The sequence below is a fragment of the Phalacrocorax carbo genome, chromosome 19 (assembly GCF_963921805.1).
Source record: "Phalacrocorax carbo chromosome 19, bPhaCar2.1, whole genome shotgun sequence".
Taxonomy (NCBI): Eukaryota; Metazoa; Chordata; class Aves; order Suliformes; family Phalacrocoracidae; genus Phalacrocorax; species Phalacrocorax carbo.
Window position 1 is genome coordinate 2,431,840 of NC_087531.1, and position 17,795 is coordinate 2,449,634.

The following is a 17,795-nucleotide window of genomic DNA, read 5'->3' on the forward strand; positions in this document are numbered from 1 at the left end:
CTGCACGGGGCATGGGACACTGCACCGGGACTGCACGGGGCACGGGGCACTGCACTGGGACAGCACCAGCACTGCACCGGGACTGCACACACGGGGCATTGGGACAGAACCAGGACTGCACCAGGATAGCACCGGGACTGTAACGGGCATGACGCACAGCAGCGGGGCTGCACCGGCCACCAAGCACTGCACTGGGTGCTGCAGGGGGCACTGCACTGGGCACCGGGGACTGCCGACATTGGGTGCTGCACCGGGCACCGCACCCTGCCCCAGGCACCCACAGCCCGGGCCCGGGAGCCAGACGTGCTGCTGACAGGGCCACAGCCCCCCAGCCCTCCCCGCCTGCCAGGTGAGCAGAGCCCGGGGCGAGCAGGGGCAGCTCCGGCACCCACCAGCCCCTCTTCACCCCTCACCATCACCCCATGCAGCAGGCGCTGCTCCCATGCAAGCAGTGCTGAGCCCAGCCCACCCTGGCTGCAGACACCACACCGCAGGTCATTGCAAGGAACAATTTTAATACAACATAAAACTTCCCAAAGGCAAGAACAGAGCCAGCCGCTGAGCAGGAAGACACGGTCCCCTTGGCTTTTAAGACATTTCCCATTAAAAAATCCTTTTCCCGCCATATCTGTGTCACCGGTGTGTGGCTGAACCCCAATTCCCACGGTGCTGGTGGGCACGGGGTGCCTGGTGTCTCCCCCAAACCCCGCTGCCTTCCTGAGACCTTAATACAGACGGCGGAGGAAGAAGCAAAGGAAACGCCGAGCAGCTCCGGCTGCTCATTTTGGGGGGGTTAAACGTTACTGGTTTAACGGGGGGAGAAGCAGGATACGGAGCCTGGCACAAACCGCACGTGCACAAAATAATCCAACACGCAGCCAAAAAAGAATCCACCGGCTGCTTCGGGGTAGGAGACGCACTCACCGGTGGGCACAGCGATGCCTGACGGCAGGGGGTTCATCACACCAGTGACGGGCCCCCCATCGCTGGCACGGTGCTCAAAGCACCGGGGCGGCAAACCGCGGCGGGTGGAAAAGCCAGTACATGCATTATCAAATGGAAACATTTATATCATAGAAAACAGTAGAAATGGGGGGGAAATGACATGTTGAGCCATAGTTTGTTAGATTAAAAGCGACAGGGGGGTGAAATTTCCAAATTACGAATGAAGCAGCAGCACAGGCGCTTCTAGGGATACTGGCTTTTTACAGACGTCTGCATGTACCGACCAATGAACACCGTGGGATGTGGTGGTAGAATAAATGCAAAGAGCAAAAACTGACCCTAAAAATCCCGTTAGTATTCCCATCTGATTGCTGACCCCATGGGGAGGTCTCTGCTTTTCCCACGTGGAAGGGCCAATGGGGCCGAGTGGCTCCAAAAGGCTCCAAATAAAAAAATTAAAACCTTTACATCCACTATACGCTTATAAAATGAACGATACGCATCGTTATATGATGAACCATATGCACATAAAATCACCCACGTGCATCCCAGCTCGGACCGCCAGCATATGGGAGATGTTGATGTGGGTTTGGGGTTTTGGTTTTTTTTTTTTTTAATATTACAATTACCCCCCTGACAGGGATTTCTTAGGAGATTTGGGGTGTTTCCAGCTAAAACTGAAGTTTAAAAGTGAGGAAAAAGCAAGTGGGTCTTTGCAAGGTTAGAAAACATCGTGTCATCCAGCTGGGAGCTGGGAGTCGCACAGAAAATCCTGGGACCCCCCAGGGCCGTGTCGGACCCTGCGACGGTCCTGCACCGCCCATTTAGCTTATAAAAGTAATAAATTAATTAACGAATATTTGCATCAAGTCCCTCCTATACACAAAGATTGGGGCGCTGCTGGGCAAACACTGCCGCCGGAAAAGCTCCCACATCTCTATAAAAATATGAGCATCTTTCGGGGAGTACAAAAGGCCTTCAGGGGAGGCGAAGTGCCGGGGCGCAGCCAGCCCAGCCAGCGCCCATGTCCAGAACGGCTCCGGGGATGTTTATCTCATGGATACGCCACGCAGGATGGGTTTTTTCAGGGAGGTGGTGGGATGCCACGGGGAGCCAGAACCATCCCCAAGTGCAGCGTGGGGCTCAGGCGTGCTTGGCCCCACTCCACGTGCTGCCCCGGGGTGCTGGGAGCTGAGCCCCCGCTGGCTCCTGGCCCCGTGCCGGCAGTGCCGGCGGCACCCGCGGTAGTTGCCGGTGACCAGTTGCTCTCTCCCCGCAGTTCCGGTGCTGCCGGGAGCCACGGTCCTGATGCTTGCATCCATCCCAGTGCAGCGAGGAGACGCCGCCATCCGGCCGCTCGGTGTTGCTGATGGGGTAGGAGCCCTGGCATTCCCACTCGGCCGCCGCTGGCTCCTGCTCATCGCTCTCGGAGCCCTGCACCGCAATTTGCGGGACCGGGCTGGGCTTCGGCTTTGGCTCTGTGCCAGCCGTGCTGCCGCACCAGAGAGCTGCGCCCTGCCTGGCTTCGCTTTTGCTGCCGTCTTCGTTTGCCGGCGCTGGCTCTGGCTCATCGAAACTCACTTCTTGAACTGCTTCTTGCTTCTTGAAGGAGTCCCGACGCTCAGAGAGGTTCAAGCGCCGCATGACCACCATCTCCTGGTCCCGGTCGTGCCTGTCCCCCAGCCGGCAGCCAGTGGGGTGATAACCATGCTCCCCGGGGTAGACTGGTGCTTCGCCATCCCCGACGGCCTCACCATCCATCGCAGGCATCTCCAGCCCCAGCTTGCGGCCGCCACTGGTTTTCTTCTCTGCCAGGATGGTGACGATCTTCTCGGCCGACTGAACACGTTTGAGGAGCGGGGAGCGGGGACAGTCGGCGCTGCGGGGTCGTGAGCTCTGCCGGACGATGGTAGGGGGGGATAGGGTCTTGCCCTGGAAGGAATGGGGGGTTTTGGGGTACCCTGGGAGCGGAGATGGGGAGCGTTGGGGAGAAGGTGGGCGCTGAGCAGAGGAAGGGGTGCAGGCGAGGGGTGAGGGGGGGATGCTGCTGGTAGATTTGCGACGTCCCACTTTGTAGCGTTGCCCACCCAGTTTGGGTGCCAGCCCGTGCAGGGAGCTGGGGCGCACGTGGCCGGCGGGTGACGTTGGGGTGCTGGAAGAGGGAGAGGTGCTCTGCGGGGACACAGCATCTGCCGCACAAAGAGAAACAGGTCACCGCGAGGGATGGAGGGACACATGGCATCCCCGCCATGCCCGGAGCTATTATCCAGCCCCCCGCCGCAGGTTGGGGTACCTGGGGGCAGGTCGGGAGCAGGGCTGCGGCAGGGCGTCGGGGGCCCCGGGGACAGGCTGTGCGTGGGGGACTCCGGGAGGCTCTCGCTGGAGGACAACGAGTGATGGAGCCCGGAGGAGAAGCTGCGGCTGGTATGCAGGACTGACGACTGCTTGGAGATCTTTTTGAAAAGGGTTTTTCTCCTGCGGGGAGGGGGACAAAGGTGGTGGAGCCAGGAAGAGCCTCGTCTTCTCCTTAAAGCTGATGGCCCCGAGTCTGCCAAGCTGGCGTTGGCAGGACTGGACCCTGCTGGATCGCCAGTATGGCAGAGCTGGAGCATCCCCCCCTGGTATGGCACACGCCGAGACAAATGCCATTTTATCCCCCCCCCCGAGTTCTACCCACCTGTCCTGGCTGTCCCTTTTCCTGCTCTTTTTATTCCTCCGTGCCATTCTCGTCTTGGAACTGTTTTTCCGAGCGGGGCCGATTTTAATGGAGGTGTTCTCCAGGGCAGTGGTCCGCAGGGCCACTTTATTCCCGCTCTGGGGAGCAGAAAATGAGTTGCTGCAGTCCACGCACCGGCTCTGAACCAGCTCCCGCCTCAGCTGTTGGTGGAGGCGATGCCGGGGAGCCGCAGGACCCATGCACCGGTGCTGGGGCCCAGCCGGGCAAGCAGCGTGATGCCAGTCACTTACCTTCAGCAGCAGCTCCACGACGTCCCGGTGAACTAAACCCAGCACTGACTCGCCGTTCACATGTGTGATGAGATCGCCCGCTCTCAGCCCCGCTTCCTGCGCAGGGCTCCCCTCTTCCACACTCTGCAATCAAAAGACCAAGCAGATGCAAGCCTAAATTTCCTCCCAGGGTTTTCCCATCGGGAAACGTGGTGTCTGGCACTGCCGGTCCCTCCCCACGTGGAGCCCAGGCCACATACCCAGACCATATGGTGGACAGTATAGACATCGCTGTCCCCCATGTAGACGCGGATGGCTCGCAGGGTGAAGCCGTACTTCTTGCCCGAGCTGTGGATGATGATGGGGGGCCGCAGGCTGGTGATGGTGAGGGATGAGTCTCGGCTCGGGGAGGAGTCACGGGAAGACGGGTTGGATGAGAGGGAGTGGGGGGAGATGGGGCTCATCAGTGCGCCGCCGCTGAAGTCGTCTGCAAGCGGGAGAAGCCAGCTTAGCCCAGGAAAATCACGTGGCAGCCGCCATCCGGCAGGATAAACCACGCAGCACACAGACCTGATGTGATGATGAGGGACAGGGCTGACACTGAGGCGGATTTGGGGACACGGCCACCCCGTGTGGCTCTCTGCCCATCCGGCATGTCCTTCTGGCTGTTCAGCCGTCGGCTCCCGCCTGGCTCCAAGCCCCGGGGAGTCGAGTTTTTAGTGCCGGTGCTGTTGCTCCGGAGGCGGATGCGATTCAGGCTGACGAGATCAGCTGTGCAGAGGGGAAGGGGGAGAGTTTGGGGACATGGAGAAACCACCCCGCACCGTGCGGGACCCCGGCTGCCCCCAGAGCATCCCGCACTGGCGCCTGCAGCCTACGCACCGGATAACGCCGTCGGCTTTGCTGCACCACTGGTCCCCGCATCGGGGTCTCCCAGCACAAACTTGGGTCTCTCTGGCTTGGAGGAGGGCACACAAGGGCTTTCATCCTCTGAGGAGAAGGCAAACTTGGGCATGGTGTCCAGGCTGTAGGTGCTGGGCAGCGCGGCAGGGCTGCGGCTTCGCTCGTGCCGGGAGGTGTATGGCGTGGAGCTGCAGGACGTCCAGGAGCGGAGCCTGCGCAGGGAGAGCAGGAGGGCTCAGGACAACCAAAGATGGGTGAAGGGGACAGCATTGAGTCGCTGCAGGACCCCAGGACACACCCCACCAATGCCTCTGCAAACCCTCGGTGCCAGCACAAACCCCCATTAGCGTCGCATCCCCCATCTCACCACGCACCGAGGCTCTGCGCCCGCCAGCCGGCCCCTGTCCTCATCTCCCGAGTGCCTGTCCCATCGCTCCTCTTTGTCCTCGCCTTGACTCCGATCAGAGGACGAGAGGCTGAGGTTGGAGTGAGCCGCCAGGAATTCGGAGCTGCTGTACACCTGAGGAGGAGATGAGCGGTCAGCGAGGAGCAGAAATTCGGGAATCCAGGTGCTCCGGCACAACCGTGCCGGCTGTGGTGCCCATCATTTTGGATACTGGAAGAGGGATTGGAGCACCTTGCTGAAGCGATGGGAGCAGGAGGAGAACTGCCCGATCTCCACGGACGATTCCTCATCGTTGGTTTCTTCATCCTCCGAATCCAAGTGGCGGTACCTCTCGGAGCGAGCTGAAAGCAAGAGCCAGAGCAGGCAGGGCTGTCGCGCTGCCTGCAACACACTGCATCCTGCCTGCCCGCGTGGCTCCGGTGGGACCTGCAGCCACGGGAGCTGTATTGTGGCTGACAACCCGTTTCCAAATCCCAGGGATGTTTTGGGGTGAGAAAGTAGGGGTTTTGGTAAGGCTGAGCAGCCTGGAAACAGGATTGCATCTGTTTCACGACTTTGGTTGTAAAGTGACCGATTTCATGCAGGAGATTTTCATCTCCCGCAGGAGCATCCGACCTGCAGCTGGGATAATGGATTGGCAGAGGCAGGGGAAAAGGGGATGGATTTGGCCTCACTGTCGAAGTAGCTGGTGTCGTCCTCTGACTCCAGCTGGGGGATGAACTCGGCCTTCTGCCGCAGCAGCCCGTTCCAGTCCAGGTGGAGGAAGAAGGAATGGTGCTTCACCTCATGCGCTCCCCCTGCCAGGCAGAGAAACCTGTGTCAGGGGGACAGGGCAGGATTGGGGATGCTCCTGCCTCCATCCCAAATGGCACGGTCTCTCCTCCATGCAGAGCAAATGGCTTAAAATAGGATGGATCAGATCCCTGTGCTGCCTTCCTGGGGCGAACCCGGAGAAGGGGACCTCCTCCGAGCATCCTCAACACAGCAGGACACGCTTTGGTTTCAGAAAATGGCTTGGCGTGAATTAGGGTGCCAGGTCGCCCCCCCAGCACTGTGTTGGGGCCGCCACACATACCGGTGCCCAAGCGCTCAAGGGGACACTGTCTCAGCAACCGTGTGATCAGGTCCTGGGCATCCGCAGGAAGAGCTTCGTCCCCTTCTGGCCACATAATTTCATCTGCAAGGAAAAAGGAGAAGGAGTTTGGAGTGGCCGGACATGACGGGGGCTGTGACGACGCGAGGTCACAGGAGAAGTCACTTCTGGGGAAGAGGAAAGTCCCCCAGGAGCTGCAGCAGATGAAAGCATCCTTCCAAACTGGGAAATCAAAGCTTGAGGAGCCTCCTTGCCATTCAGCAGAGTATGAAATGAAGGAATGAAGCTCTCTGCGTGTTAATGATAAGCCATGACTGCTGGGAAGAGCGAACCGAGGAGCAAAGTTGCCACCAACACTCACCACTGATGACCTGCCCGAAGAGCTCCTCAGGGGTGTCTCCGAAGAAGGGGACGCAGCCCACGAGGAACTCGTAGAGGATGATGCCCATGGCCCACCAGTCAACGGGCTTCCCGTAGCCCTGTATGAGGATGACTTCTGGGGCGATGTACTCTGGAGTGCCACACACCTGCGTGCAAAGCAGCGGCTGACGCCTCTGCAATGACCTTTGCAACAAGTCCTGAGCCTATCCTGGTCCTTGGTGATGGCAGATTGGCCAAACAGAGCAGGACCTCATACCTGCTTGTCCATGAACTCCCGAGTGTCCTTCTCCATATGCCCTTCGTAGAGGTTCGTGGTCATGTTCATCAAGCCGATCTTTGACAGACCGAAGTCTGTCAGCTTTATGTGGCCCATGGAGGTGATGAGCAAACTGCAAGAGAAGACAGATGCCCCGTGATGATGCCATTTGCTTCTGGGGAGATCTGGGCTGGACCAGCTGGACCCCAAGACCTCTGGTCCTGGTGCAATGGCACAGAACCAGATCTTTGGGCGCTGGAACACATGACCTCATTCTGCCTTATCCTCGCTTGGATCAGTCTCTCCCACCCCCACCCAAACCCAACCCCATCCTTTTTCAGACCTGACCCACGTCCTCACTTGTCGGGTTTGAGGTCCCGGTGGACGATGCCGTAGTTGTGGAGATACTCGAGTGCGAGAACGGTCTCGGCGAAGTACATCTTCGCCATGTCTACAGGCAGTGGGCCCATGTTCTTCAGCAACGTGGCACAATCCCCCCCTGTGGGGACATGGGTCCTCCTGAGCATGGGGGGCTCAGAGAAGGCAGCGAGGTCATCGGGCAGGCCTACGCTGCCTCCCCTGCCAAGCAGCGTCCCAGCCAGACCCTCCCATCCCTCCTCGGAGCAGAGCTGATCCCTGGGCATGGGGCACAAATGCTCTTCTAGGTGAGCATGACCACCACCTTCATCAAGGTGAGATTCAGGATCACCAAAGCATCTCCTCATGTTTCCCTCCATTCCCTGGAGCAAAGCAGGGCAGGACACGTCCAGGTGGTGTCCTCAGTGCTCAGACATCGGTATTGCCCCCTCCCCCCAGCCTTGAATCCTGTTCTCACCTTCCACATACTCCATCACCATGCAGAGGTGTCGCTTCGTCTCGAAAGAGCAGAACATGCTGACCACGAAGGGGTTCTCCGCGAAGGTGAGGATGTCCCTCTCCACAAACACCTGCTGGATCTGGTTCCTCAGGATGAGGTTCTGCTTGTTGATTTTCTTCAAGGCGAAGCGCTGCCGCGTCTCCCTGTGCCTCACCAGGTACACGGCCCTAAGAGAGAGTGAAATGGTTGGACCTCAAAACATGTCCTCCAACCACCAGGACTGACTACACAGCATGGTGGTGCTTGGACAGGGAGGACAAGCGTTAGGAACTTCCCAACTTACCCGTAAGCCCCATTGCTGATCAGCTTGATGGTCTCAAAGTCCCCTTCGCAGGGCTTCCTCCGGGGAGCGGTGGCTGAAGGCTGGCTCTGAAGAAGACACGGAAGGTTTCCAATGTTTCCTGGCGTGCCGGTGCTCTGAGTGCAGGCAGGAATTCACCGAGCACCACCATGTATCACCTCCGAGTGCTCCTTGCTGCCATAGGACATCCCTCCCTGAGCCCTCTCCAGCCACAATCCCCAAACCAGAAGACCAAGATGCTCTGCAGATCAAGTGCCCACTCTGAGCTCTGTCCAGTGAAGAAGCCAGTTAAGGGACTGTGAGATATTACACCTGAATACAGCAGTCACCCTTGGGGACGACCCAAATTAACACCTCCCAGTCTAAGATAGCAGAGGAGCTGCTGCAAGGAGCCTGGTGTGGGGTGAGGCAGGGCGAAGCTGGAGGCAGCAGGTGAGACATGCAGGTAGGACCACACTCACCTCACAGGTGTCATCGTTCTCCGGCGTGATGGTGTTCCCGCTATCAAAGTGATCCAGCTGGACCATTTCTGCAGAAGACAGGGATGGGTTTTACCTTCTTCATGCTCAACCCCCACGAAAATAACCCCCCACCAACCACTTTCCCTCCAAACTTGGGAGATCCCGCGCGGATTTAGCCACACGATTTGCTTGGGCTATTGCGCAGAGAAATTCAGGTCATGGCGTAAAGAGGTTCAACACAAGGTTAAACATTTACATAATTCTCTTTTTCCCATAGTCATTCCTGGGTTCTTCAGGGATTATGCTTCCCCCCCAAGGCCATGGCTTCCTATGGATTAAGCGTTCTTGAGCTTAATCTGCTTTGCTGAACGTGTTGGGAGCAATAACGAGTGATGTGGGGCTGGCTGGGAGACCTGGACACTGTCCTCATCCTGCTGTGACCCACCCCATGACACCAGCTCAGCCCTGCGGTGTCCCTGTCACCTCCCAGTGCTTGTTCACGCTTGCCAGTGGCCAAACTGGGAGTCCACATCCCGCTGCAGACCTCGGGGACACCAACCCAAGCGGTTCCCTACCTTCCAGTGGGTCCTTGACAAGCCCCAGCTGGCTGATGATGTATCGGGGAATATCGGTCTTTATTCCCTGGCCAACTTTGGCATGTCCTTCTGCAGCTTCCAGAAGGTGGTAAAACTCCTCTGGGTCAAACTCCTGGATGGGGAAAATCAAGAACAGTTGAGGAGCAAGACTTCGCAAAGTTAAACCTTTCCTCTAAGCCTTGCAGGTGATATCTGTAATTGAGGGCGGGCTCTGAATGCTTGCAGAAGAAAGCTAAATGCTCTGCTCTGTTCCTACCATCATTCCCAATGTAAAGGGTTGATGATAAAAAAATGAAGCCCCATAAGCTCCTTCTTCCAGCTGCAGGAACCACAGCACAAAGGTGAGTGCTTTAGAAATTCAGTGCACCAGCTAAAAAAACCCTGAAAATTGATGAGAAAGCTTGCCAAGAAGTTCACATCTCCCTACTCTGCTAGGAAAAAACAGCTTCTCCCCTCCAAGAATTGGCTTTAATGCTGGGAATGGTCTTAGCTCCTTGGTAAAGCCTGGCCAGGATGGTGAGGAGCAGCAGTTCCTATGGTGGACCAGGCAAGGTGCTGAGAAGATGCCTTATCTTTCATGGTCTTTGTCCACCTGGAGAGGCAAAGCCTCCTCTCTGGGCAGGTGCAGACCATGAAGGAAGGCACATCAGGAGCTGCCATGTCTTACCAGGCACTCCAGAAGGCGAGCAGGACGGGAGATAATGATCAGCAGCTTCCTCACCAGTTGGTCGATGAACTTTACCTCCTCACTCTCCGAACGCTCCTGAGCCTGCCGGAGGGAAGACAGAAGCCAGGCATCTATCGGTGGCCTCAGGAGATGAGTGGGCAGGGAAGTGCCTCATACTCACATCTCGGAGCATCTTCTCAAGTTTCTCCTGCAGCTCCATGAAGTAGCGGGAGGTGATAAGAGCTCCCTGGGACTTTGCCAGGCAGTCGCGGGCCAACTCAATGATCTGGTGGTGGATGAAGCCCAGCACCCCGTCTGCCAGTGGCAGAGTGCTGCTTGGAGAGAAGTTTGTGATGGTGTCCTGCAGACGCTCTTCCATTTGGGCCGTGGCCTGCAAGGCAGAATGGATGGTGATGCCTAGAAACACGTGCCCCCATACCAAGCGCTGGGTTTGGCCAGCCCAGATCCCATGCTACCACCTCCTGCGCTGGGTTTGGCCAGCCCAGATCCCATGCTGTCACCTCCTGCATTGGGTTTGGCCAGCCCAGATCTCATGCTACCACCTCCTGCGCTGGGTTTGGCCAGCCCAGATCCCATGCTGTCACCTCCTGCATTGGGTTTGGCCAGCCCAGATCCCATGCTGTCACCTCCTGCGCTGGGTTTGGCCAGCCCAGATCCCATGCTACCACCTCCTGCGCTGGGTTTGGCCAGCCCAGATCTCATGCTACCACCTCCTGCGCTGGGTTTGGCCAGCCCAGATCCCATGCTACCACCTCCTGCATTGGGTTTGGCCAGCCCAGATCCCATGCTGTCACCTCCTGCATTGGGTTTGGCCAGCCCAGATCCCATTCTGTCACCTCCTGCATTGGGTTTGGCCAGCCCAGATCTCATGCTACCACCTCCTGCGCTGGGTTTGGCCAGCCCAGATCCCATGCTACCACCTCCTGCGCTGGGTTTGGCCAGCCCAGATCTCATGCTGTCACCTCCTGCATTGGGTTTGGCCAGCCCAGATCTCATGCTACCACCTCCTGCATTGGGTTTGGCCAGCCCAGATCTCATGCTGTCACCTCCTGCATTGGGTTTGGCCAGCCCAGATCCCATGCTGTCACCTCCTGCATTGGGTTTGGCCAGCCCAGATCCCATGCTACCACCTCCTGCGCTGGGTTTGGCCAGCCCAGATCTCATGCTACCACCTCCTGCGCTGGGTTTGGCCAGCCCAGATCCCATGCTGTCACCTCCTGCATTGGGTTTGGCCAGCCCAGATCCCATGCTGTCACCTCCTGCATTGGGTTTGGCCAGCCCAGATCTCATGCTACCACCTCCTGCATTGGGTTTGGCCAGCCCAGATCTCATGCTGTCACCTCCTGCATTGGGTTTGGCCAGCCCAGATCTCATGCTGTCACCTCCTGCATTGGGTTTGGCCAGCCCAGATCCCATGCTTCCACCTCCTGCATTGGGTTTGGCCAGCCCAGATCCCATGCTACCACCTCCTGCGCTGGGTTTGGCCAGCCCAGATCCCATGCTGTCACCTCCTGCATTGGGTTTGGCCAGCCCAGATCCCATGCTGTCACCTCCTGCATTGGGTTTGGCCAGCCCAGATCCCATGCTACCACCTCCTGCATTGGGTTTGGCCAGCCCAGATCTCATGCTACCACCTCCTGCGTTGGGTTTGGCCAGCCCAGATCCCATGCTACCACCTCCTGCGTTGGGTTTGGCCAGCCCAGATCCCATGCTACCACCTCCTGCATTGGGTTTGGCCAGCCCAGATCCCATTCTGTCACCTCCTGCGTTGGGTTTGGCCAGCCCAGATCCCATGCTACCACCTCCTGCATTGGGTTTGGCCAGCCCAGATCCCATGCTGTCACCTCCTGCATTGGGTTTGGCCAGCCCAGATCCCATTCTGTCACCTCCTGCATTGGGTTTGGCCAGCCCAGATCTCATGCTACCACCTCCTGCATTGGGTTTGGCCAGCCCAGATCCCATGCTGTCACCTCCTGCATTGGGTTTGGCCAGCCCAGATCCCATTCTGTCACCTCCTGCATTGGGTTTGGCCAGCCCAGATCCCATGCTGTCACCTCCTGCATTGGGTTTGGCCAGCCCAGATCTCATGCTACCACCTCCTGCGCTGGGTTTGGCCAGCCCAGATCCCATGCTGTCACCTCCTGCGCTGGGTTTGGCCAGCCCAGATCCCATGCTACCACCTCCTGCGCTGGGTTTGGCCAGCCCAGATCCCATGCTACCACCTCCCACAGCACCAATATCCACATGCACATCCTGGCCCGACCTGACAGCCAGCTTCCATCAGGCTGCAAAAGCTCCACCAAAGTCTCCAGAGACCTCTGCCTGCATGTGTGATGATGCAGACCTGGCTCCCCAGTTCATGGCCACATTTCCAGTGTCCTCCAACATCCCCTGGTATATCTACCCATGCATTCTATATTCCAGCACGGAGAAGAGGTTGTTCTGGAGAAGATGCTGTCAGGATGCCGCGGAGACACTAACGTGCTCACCCTCCCCCATGCCAGCAGTTACCTTGGGGAACCGCTCCTTGTAGACATGGTTCATCATCACAACCTCGTTATCAAACGTTCCACTCGTCCGTCCAGGGCTGTGGAAGGAAGAAACCAGTTGCGTTATGAGGTCCAAGTCATTTACATCTATGCAAATAGCTACTACCCCTGGAGAGAAATTTGTTTCCTCCTCCTGACTCCTGATCCCAAGTTAACCTGAGTGGAGCCATCAGCCTTGGGCCAGCACTTCCAGCAGCACCACTCTGACCATGCATGGATCTGGAGGGCCCTGGTCCAGGGAACATTAGCCTCCTGCAGACTCACATCTCCAAACTCAAGTCACTTGAAAATCCAGAGCTGAAGGGCTGCTGCATCAGTCACTTGGCTTTGAAGAGCAAGCTCATCCTTTCCTTCCTCTGGATCTCACAATTTCTCGCCATCGTTTCCCTTTTGCAGCTCACCAGCAAAAAACCCCACCAAACCCCGTGGTGGATGCAGGGACCTTCATCAAACAAGGCTTCTCTCTTACCCTCACCCGAGGCTGTCTCTCTCAGGCCCCTGCCTGGTGATCCCTTTATGCAAAGCAAGTCCCAGGAGCAACCAGCAACTCATTAACTGCTATATAATAAACGCGGTGATTAAAACCAGACCCAAACTGCTCACAGCCAGCCCCAGCCCAGCCCCAGCTCAGCCTTTGCCTTTGCCGTGCCGACTGCAGAGCTGGCACCTCCTCGGTGAAAACCTCGCCACCTACAAAACCCTGCCAGATAATTAATCTGATTTTAATGAAATTTCAGCCGGCCACACACAGGGCTATGGCTCTGCCTCCGGTGCAATGAGCTTTTTCAGTGGGAAAAGAGGATTTAACTGAAACATCCCCTGTTAGAAGCACAAGCTCCTGGTGCTGGACAAGAGGAAACATGTCCGGCTCCTTGTGTGGGACGTGGTCTTGGAGCAGCAACGCGGAACTTGGCAGGTCTGTAGGGTCAGCTCACATAATGCTAAGGCCACTGGCTCGATGCTCTCTCCAAATTTTCCTCTCTCCAGCCTGTAAATGCCTGTCCACCTGTGCTCCTTGTTTTTTGCAGAGTCTGATGCTCAGCCCCAGCAAACACAGGTGACGTTTCCCAATCCAAGCCCAGAAATGGGATTTTTAACCTTTTAACGGCACGTCAGGCCAGCGGCCTCCCAGCCGTGCCCTGCAAGGACAGCCACCGCTTGCGTTTCTGTTCACCAAAACCTTTGAGACAATTGAGCAAGAAGCTGCAAACCAACTATTTTGGAACGAATCCCACTTTCTCCAGCTTCAGCCCCAGGAAACCTGACTCTCAGGTGTCATCTGTTGCCAGCAGAGCAATGCCACATCCCAACAGCCAGGAAGGTGCTGAGAACCAGACCCTAACGCCCAAAATCATGGAGCTTAGGATCATAGAATCATAGACTCATGGAATGGTTTGGGTTGGAAGGGACCTTTAGAGCCCATCTAGTCCAACCCCCCTTCAGTGAGCAGGGACATCTTCCACTAGATCAGGTTGCTCAGAGCCCCGTCCAACTGGACCTTGAATATTTCCAGGGATGGGTCATCGACCACCTCAAGCCGTAGCCGCTCCACTCCCCTGCAAGGGCAAAACCCATATCAGGGTCAACACCTTGGGACGGGCTTAGCAGGACCAGGACATCCCAGGAACAGCTCACGAGAGGGCAGAGGATGCGCTGTATGCGCCGGCACAGGGTGCATCGTCCCGGCAGCACCGGGGCTGCTCCCCGCAGCGGGCGCCGTACCTGAGGCTCCTGGATCGTGGGCGCAGGCAGGGCGAGTGCCGCCCCTCCTCGCCCATGACGCTCTCCGTACTGCGGAAATGCTTAGAAAGGAAATGCAGCTCGTCAGGGGTGGGCTGGTACGGCAGCTGGTGCAGGCGCTCCTGGGAGGATGAAGACGACTGGAAAGAGAGAGAGATGCAGGGGATCAGGAGATGGATCCATGCTTCCTGGCAGTGGGGTGGAAACCAGCAAGCCCACGAGGAAAATGTTCCTCAGAGCCTCTTAGGAGGCTGGAAACACTGATGGGCAGCATGCTCTGTGCTCGGTAACATGAAATATGGATGGCAAGGCCAGCCCAGTGAGGTCTGCACTGCCCACTCCCACTCCAAACCGCCCTCCCTGCTGTTCTCCCACTTAACCCAGCTCCGCTGAGCCCATCCCTTGTACCCACAGCATCCCGGGCAGCTCCTGCCCGGCCATTCCCCTGCACAGTCGGGATGCACCCTGTGCACACTCGACCCCTGACACGCAGGGATGCTGTAACGCCCAGGGTTGCTACAAGCTGTTAGCTGAGCTCGATGGCTTTCTTAAAACCACATTTGGAAAGTACGATGCAGCTAAAACACACGGTTCTTTAGGAACAGAGGAACTGACGCTGCGGGGCTTGGAGGGCATTTCACTAGATATCAAGCAGTTTTGGGTTCTTCTCGCCTGCTGCCATGAGAAAACAAACATTACCGATACAGTGGAGCTGGGGGTGTTGGTCCCATAGCCAGAGGAGGGTAGCGAAGCCAGTGACCACCTTCTGCCATCAGCCCTGCGAGTGCAAACATGCCAATCACATACGGGAAAAAAAACCATCTAAATGCAAATAAATGATGTCAGAGCGATAAGGATGGGGAAGAGGATGCAGGTTTGGCTCGAATAACAAAGCCCTGAAACCTCTTGTCAGAACGGACTGAAACTGGGTGAAATGAGAGGGGTTTGCAGGTGAGGGGGGCTGTTCTGCAACCCTGGCATGCAGGTGTCCATGGGGACAGTGAGCAGGGTCCCTGCGAATGAGCAGCGCTGGGGCTTGGCTGGGTGGCGAATTCATTTCAGATGGAAAAGAAAACCCCAAACCCGTGAGAATCTGATTTTTAATTAGAGCAAAATTCAGCCTTCTGGGACTTTGTTCTATAAGAAACTGGGATTCCTAAAGACCCGTCCTGAGACAACAGGCGCCGCGGAGCAGAGCCTGGTTATAAACAGGAAGGCAACCGCTCATACGTAGGCGAATGTTTCCTCTTGGAGATGTTTCTAATGGATGGGGCAACATCCAGGTCAAGATGAGGCCCTTCACCTCCGCCGCCGTTTCCTGTGCGGGGCCAAGGACGGCGGGAGCTGGCAGGGTGCCGGATCTGGCACCGGCACCACCGTGTGCCCTCACCGCCGGCAGGCTCGCAAACCCCCCCGGCCCTGCAATTTGGCTTTTCACTCTGTCCCAAGTGTGAAAGTCATCTGTGAGCCTCCAGCTTTTTTCCATGTGATGAATAATGGGTTAAAAATCAGCCATCCATCCCCACGTGTGCAATTAATTAATGATTTAAACAGCATTTTGGCGTCTGCATCTTGAGCAGCGCGGGCTGGGGAGGGGATGCAGCAAGATCTGCCTCCATGGGGACCTGGCCAAGCATCCGTCCCCGGACATCTGCTGAGCATCCATTGGGAGCACCCGGAGCGGGTCTGAGCTGGGGCTGAGCTCATGGCTGGGGATAGTGTGATGGGAACAGGGATATTTCTGCTCCCGGAGCTGTAGGGAGCCCTGTGCCAGAGCAAAATCTCCTGCCCAGGGATGCACACAAAGAAGGGCCGTGCTGATGTGGAGCAGACGTCTCCCCAGAATGCAGCCCCAGCCCGTGCCCGGTACTCGCCTGTCAGTCCGAGGAGCATGGCTGGGATAGTGGGAGGCACCGGTCACAGCAGAGCAAACAACACCAGACCAAAAATCAGGGAGAAAAAAAGCAAAGAAAGCCAGAACAAACCACTTGAGATCAACAGAACAGTCCGAGCTGGTGAATTATAATTGTTACTCAATATTAATGGTGTGGGAGGGGGGCCAGGAGCTCACCTGCGAGCGAAGGGGAAGTTGATGGAGGTGCTGGCGGAGAAGTTGCGTGGGCTGTCCAAGGGGCTGCTCCCAGCTGCAGGGAGAAAGGGGGAAAAGTCACCCCAATACCCACCCTGGCGCAATGCCTGGGGTGCTGCAGGCTGCTCCTTCAGGGGAAAGAGGGGCTAAATCACTTCCCAAGCTATTCCCTCCTGGAAAAGGCACCCGTGGCCAGGAGCCGGCCCACTGCTGCTAACAAGGTGCTGCAGTAGCATAAGTTACCCTCCAAAATATTTGGGTAATTCTGAGAAACGCTCAACGCATCCCCTGGGACACCCCTTACCTGTCGGCACGGAGAGAGGGGAGAGAGGCCGCGAGAGGGTCGGAGAGGGGGTGCCCACCACTAAGCTCTTCCTATTGCTGCTTCGGCAACTAGAGAAGAAAAAGAGGGAATAATTTGGGGAAGCAAAAGACAGGCAGGGCTGGACAGACTCGGGCACGTACTGGTCCACTTGTATGTGGTCCCCTGTGCCAGGGGACACGGCTGCCGTCACCCCATCGATTACAGATCTCCTGCAGCAGGGAAGATCCGTCCCTGGTTCACTGCTGCTGGAGAAGGGCCAACGGGGTTATTTTTAATGACAAACCATCTCGTCAAGGTCCCACTTCTGGTTTTGGCTCGCTGGGGAGGGCAGAAGCAGGCAGCCCCTTGGGCAACGGGCCGAGGGTGGGAATAGAAAAAGGGATGTAAAAAGAGGAAGCGATGGAAATACCAAGCGACCACAACCCGACCTGTTCCATTGCAAGGAAAATGCTCCCAGTTCCTATAAACCTCCCTATGCTTGGTGGTCCCCCACATCGCAGCTCCTCTGGAACAACCGAAAGGCCAAGTCCGCAAGCGCCGGGTCTCTGTATCGCCATCTCCCTTCCCACCCTCCCAACTCACAAGACTTCAGTCCTTCTTGCAGGAATTCCCTTTTTCCTTTCCTTTCAGCCCTTCTCCAAGGCCGAGCCCAAGGCTGCCTTGTAAGCATGGCCCAGTCTTGAAAAGCCCACCTGCCCACAGGGATGCTGCAGCCCCACTCCCGCCCTGTGCAGCCCATTTCAACCCCATTTAAAATACAATGGGCTCATTTAAGTTTTCTTTCACTTTGCAGAGAGGAAACTGCAGATATCCACAGTGCGGTGCAGAACCTGACGTGCAAGCGCGAAGACGACCTCCCCTTTCCTCTGTCTGTGCTTCCTCAGGCTGCAAATTCTGCAAAGGCGACGCTGAATTTCCTCACCAGGCTAGAGACAGGAACCCGCACAGATGCCACTAATTGAAGGACGTTGTTTAACATCATGCCGTGGCCAGATATACCCGTAAAATAAAGAGGATGAACCCAAGGCGAAACCCAAAACCAGAAGCGAACGGCAAGTGCGGTATCCGGGGTGCAAAGGGCAGCGTTTCGCAACACGCCGTCCCTCCAGACATGTACACGGCATCGATGCAGAGCCAACGCCGGCAACACGTGCTCAGAGCTGTGCTTGCAATGCCTGGCACCCTGTCACCTCCCGCTGGCATCTCCCCTGCCGTGGGCCGCCTCCTGCCCTCACCCTA

General features: G+C 57.2%; 1 protein-coding gene across 6 annotated transcripts in view; it reads right to left on the reverse strand.

Annotated features, from left to right (window-relative positions):
- Positions 1–495: 495 nt before the first annotated feature.
- MAST3 (microtubule associated serine/threonine kinase 3) overlaps positions 496–17,795 on the reverse strand; it is a 28,442-nt gene continuing 11,142 nt past the window's right edge. For all 6 annotated transcript variants that reach the window (XM_064469255.1, XM_064469252.1, XM_064469251.1 and 3 more), the window contains 26 exons: positions 16,536–16,624; positions 16,214–16,286; positions 16,017–16,037; positions 14,842–14,920; positions 14,125–14,282; positions 12,365–12,440; positions 10,014–10,223; positions 9,833–9,934; positions 9,145–9,277; positions 8,570–8,637; positions 8,091–8,176; positions 7,766–7,974; positions 7,291–7,429; positions 6,931–7,063; positions 6,655–6,820; positions 6,276–6,377; positions 5,875–5,997; positions 5,432–5,541; positions 5,169–5,314; positions 4,774–5,006; positions 4,462–4,662; positions 4,152–4,378; positions 3,913–4,035; positions 3,623–3,759; positions 3,239–3,420; positions 496–3,134 (listed from right to left, as the gene is read on the reverse strand). In XM_064469255.1, the coding sequence (XP_064325325.1) occupies positions 2,089–3,134; positions 3,239–3,420; positions 3,623–3,759; positions 3,913–4,035; positions 4,152–4,378; positions 4,462–4,662; positions 4,774–5,006; positions 5,169–5,314; positions 5,432–5,541; positions 5,875–5,997; positions 6,276–6,377; positions 6,655–6,820; positions 6,931–7,063; positions 7,291–7,429; positions 7,766–7,974; positions 8,091–8,176; positions 8,570–8,637; positions 9,145–9,277; positions 9,833–9,934; positions 10,014–10,223; positions 12,365–12,440; positions 14,125–14,282; positions 14,842–14,920; positions 16,017–16,037; positions 16,214–16,286; positions 16,536–16,624 (4,372 nt within the window). In that variant the 3' untranslated portion in view covers positions 496–2,088. The remainder of the gene's footprint in view (positions 3,135–3,238; positions 3,421–3,622; positions 3,760–3,912; positions 4,036–4,151; positions 4,379–4,461; positions 4,663–4,773; positions 5,007–5,168; positions 5,315–5,431; positions 5,542–5,874; positions 5,998–6,275; positions 6,378–6,654; positions 6,821–6,930; positions 7,064–7,290; positions 7,430–7,765; positions 7,975–8,090; positions 8,177–8,569; positions 8,638–9,144; positions 9,278–9,832; positions 9,935–10,013; positions 10,224–12,364; positions 12,441–14,124; positions 14,283–14,841; positions 14,921–16,016; positions 16,038–16,213; positions 16,287–16,535; positions 16,625–17,795) is intronic.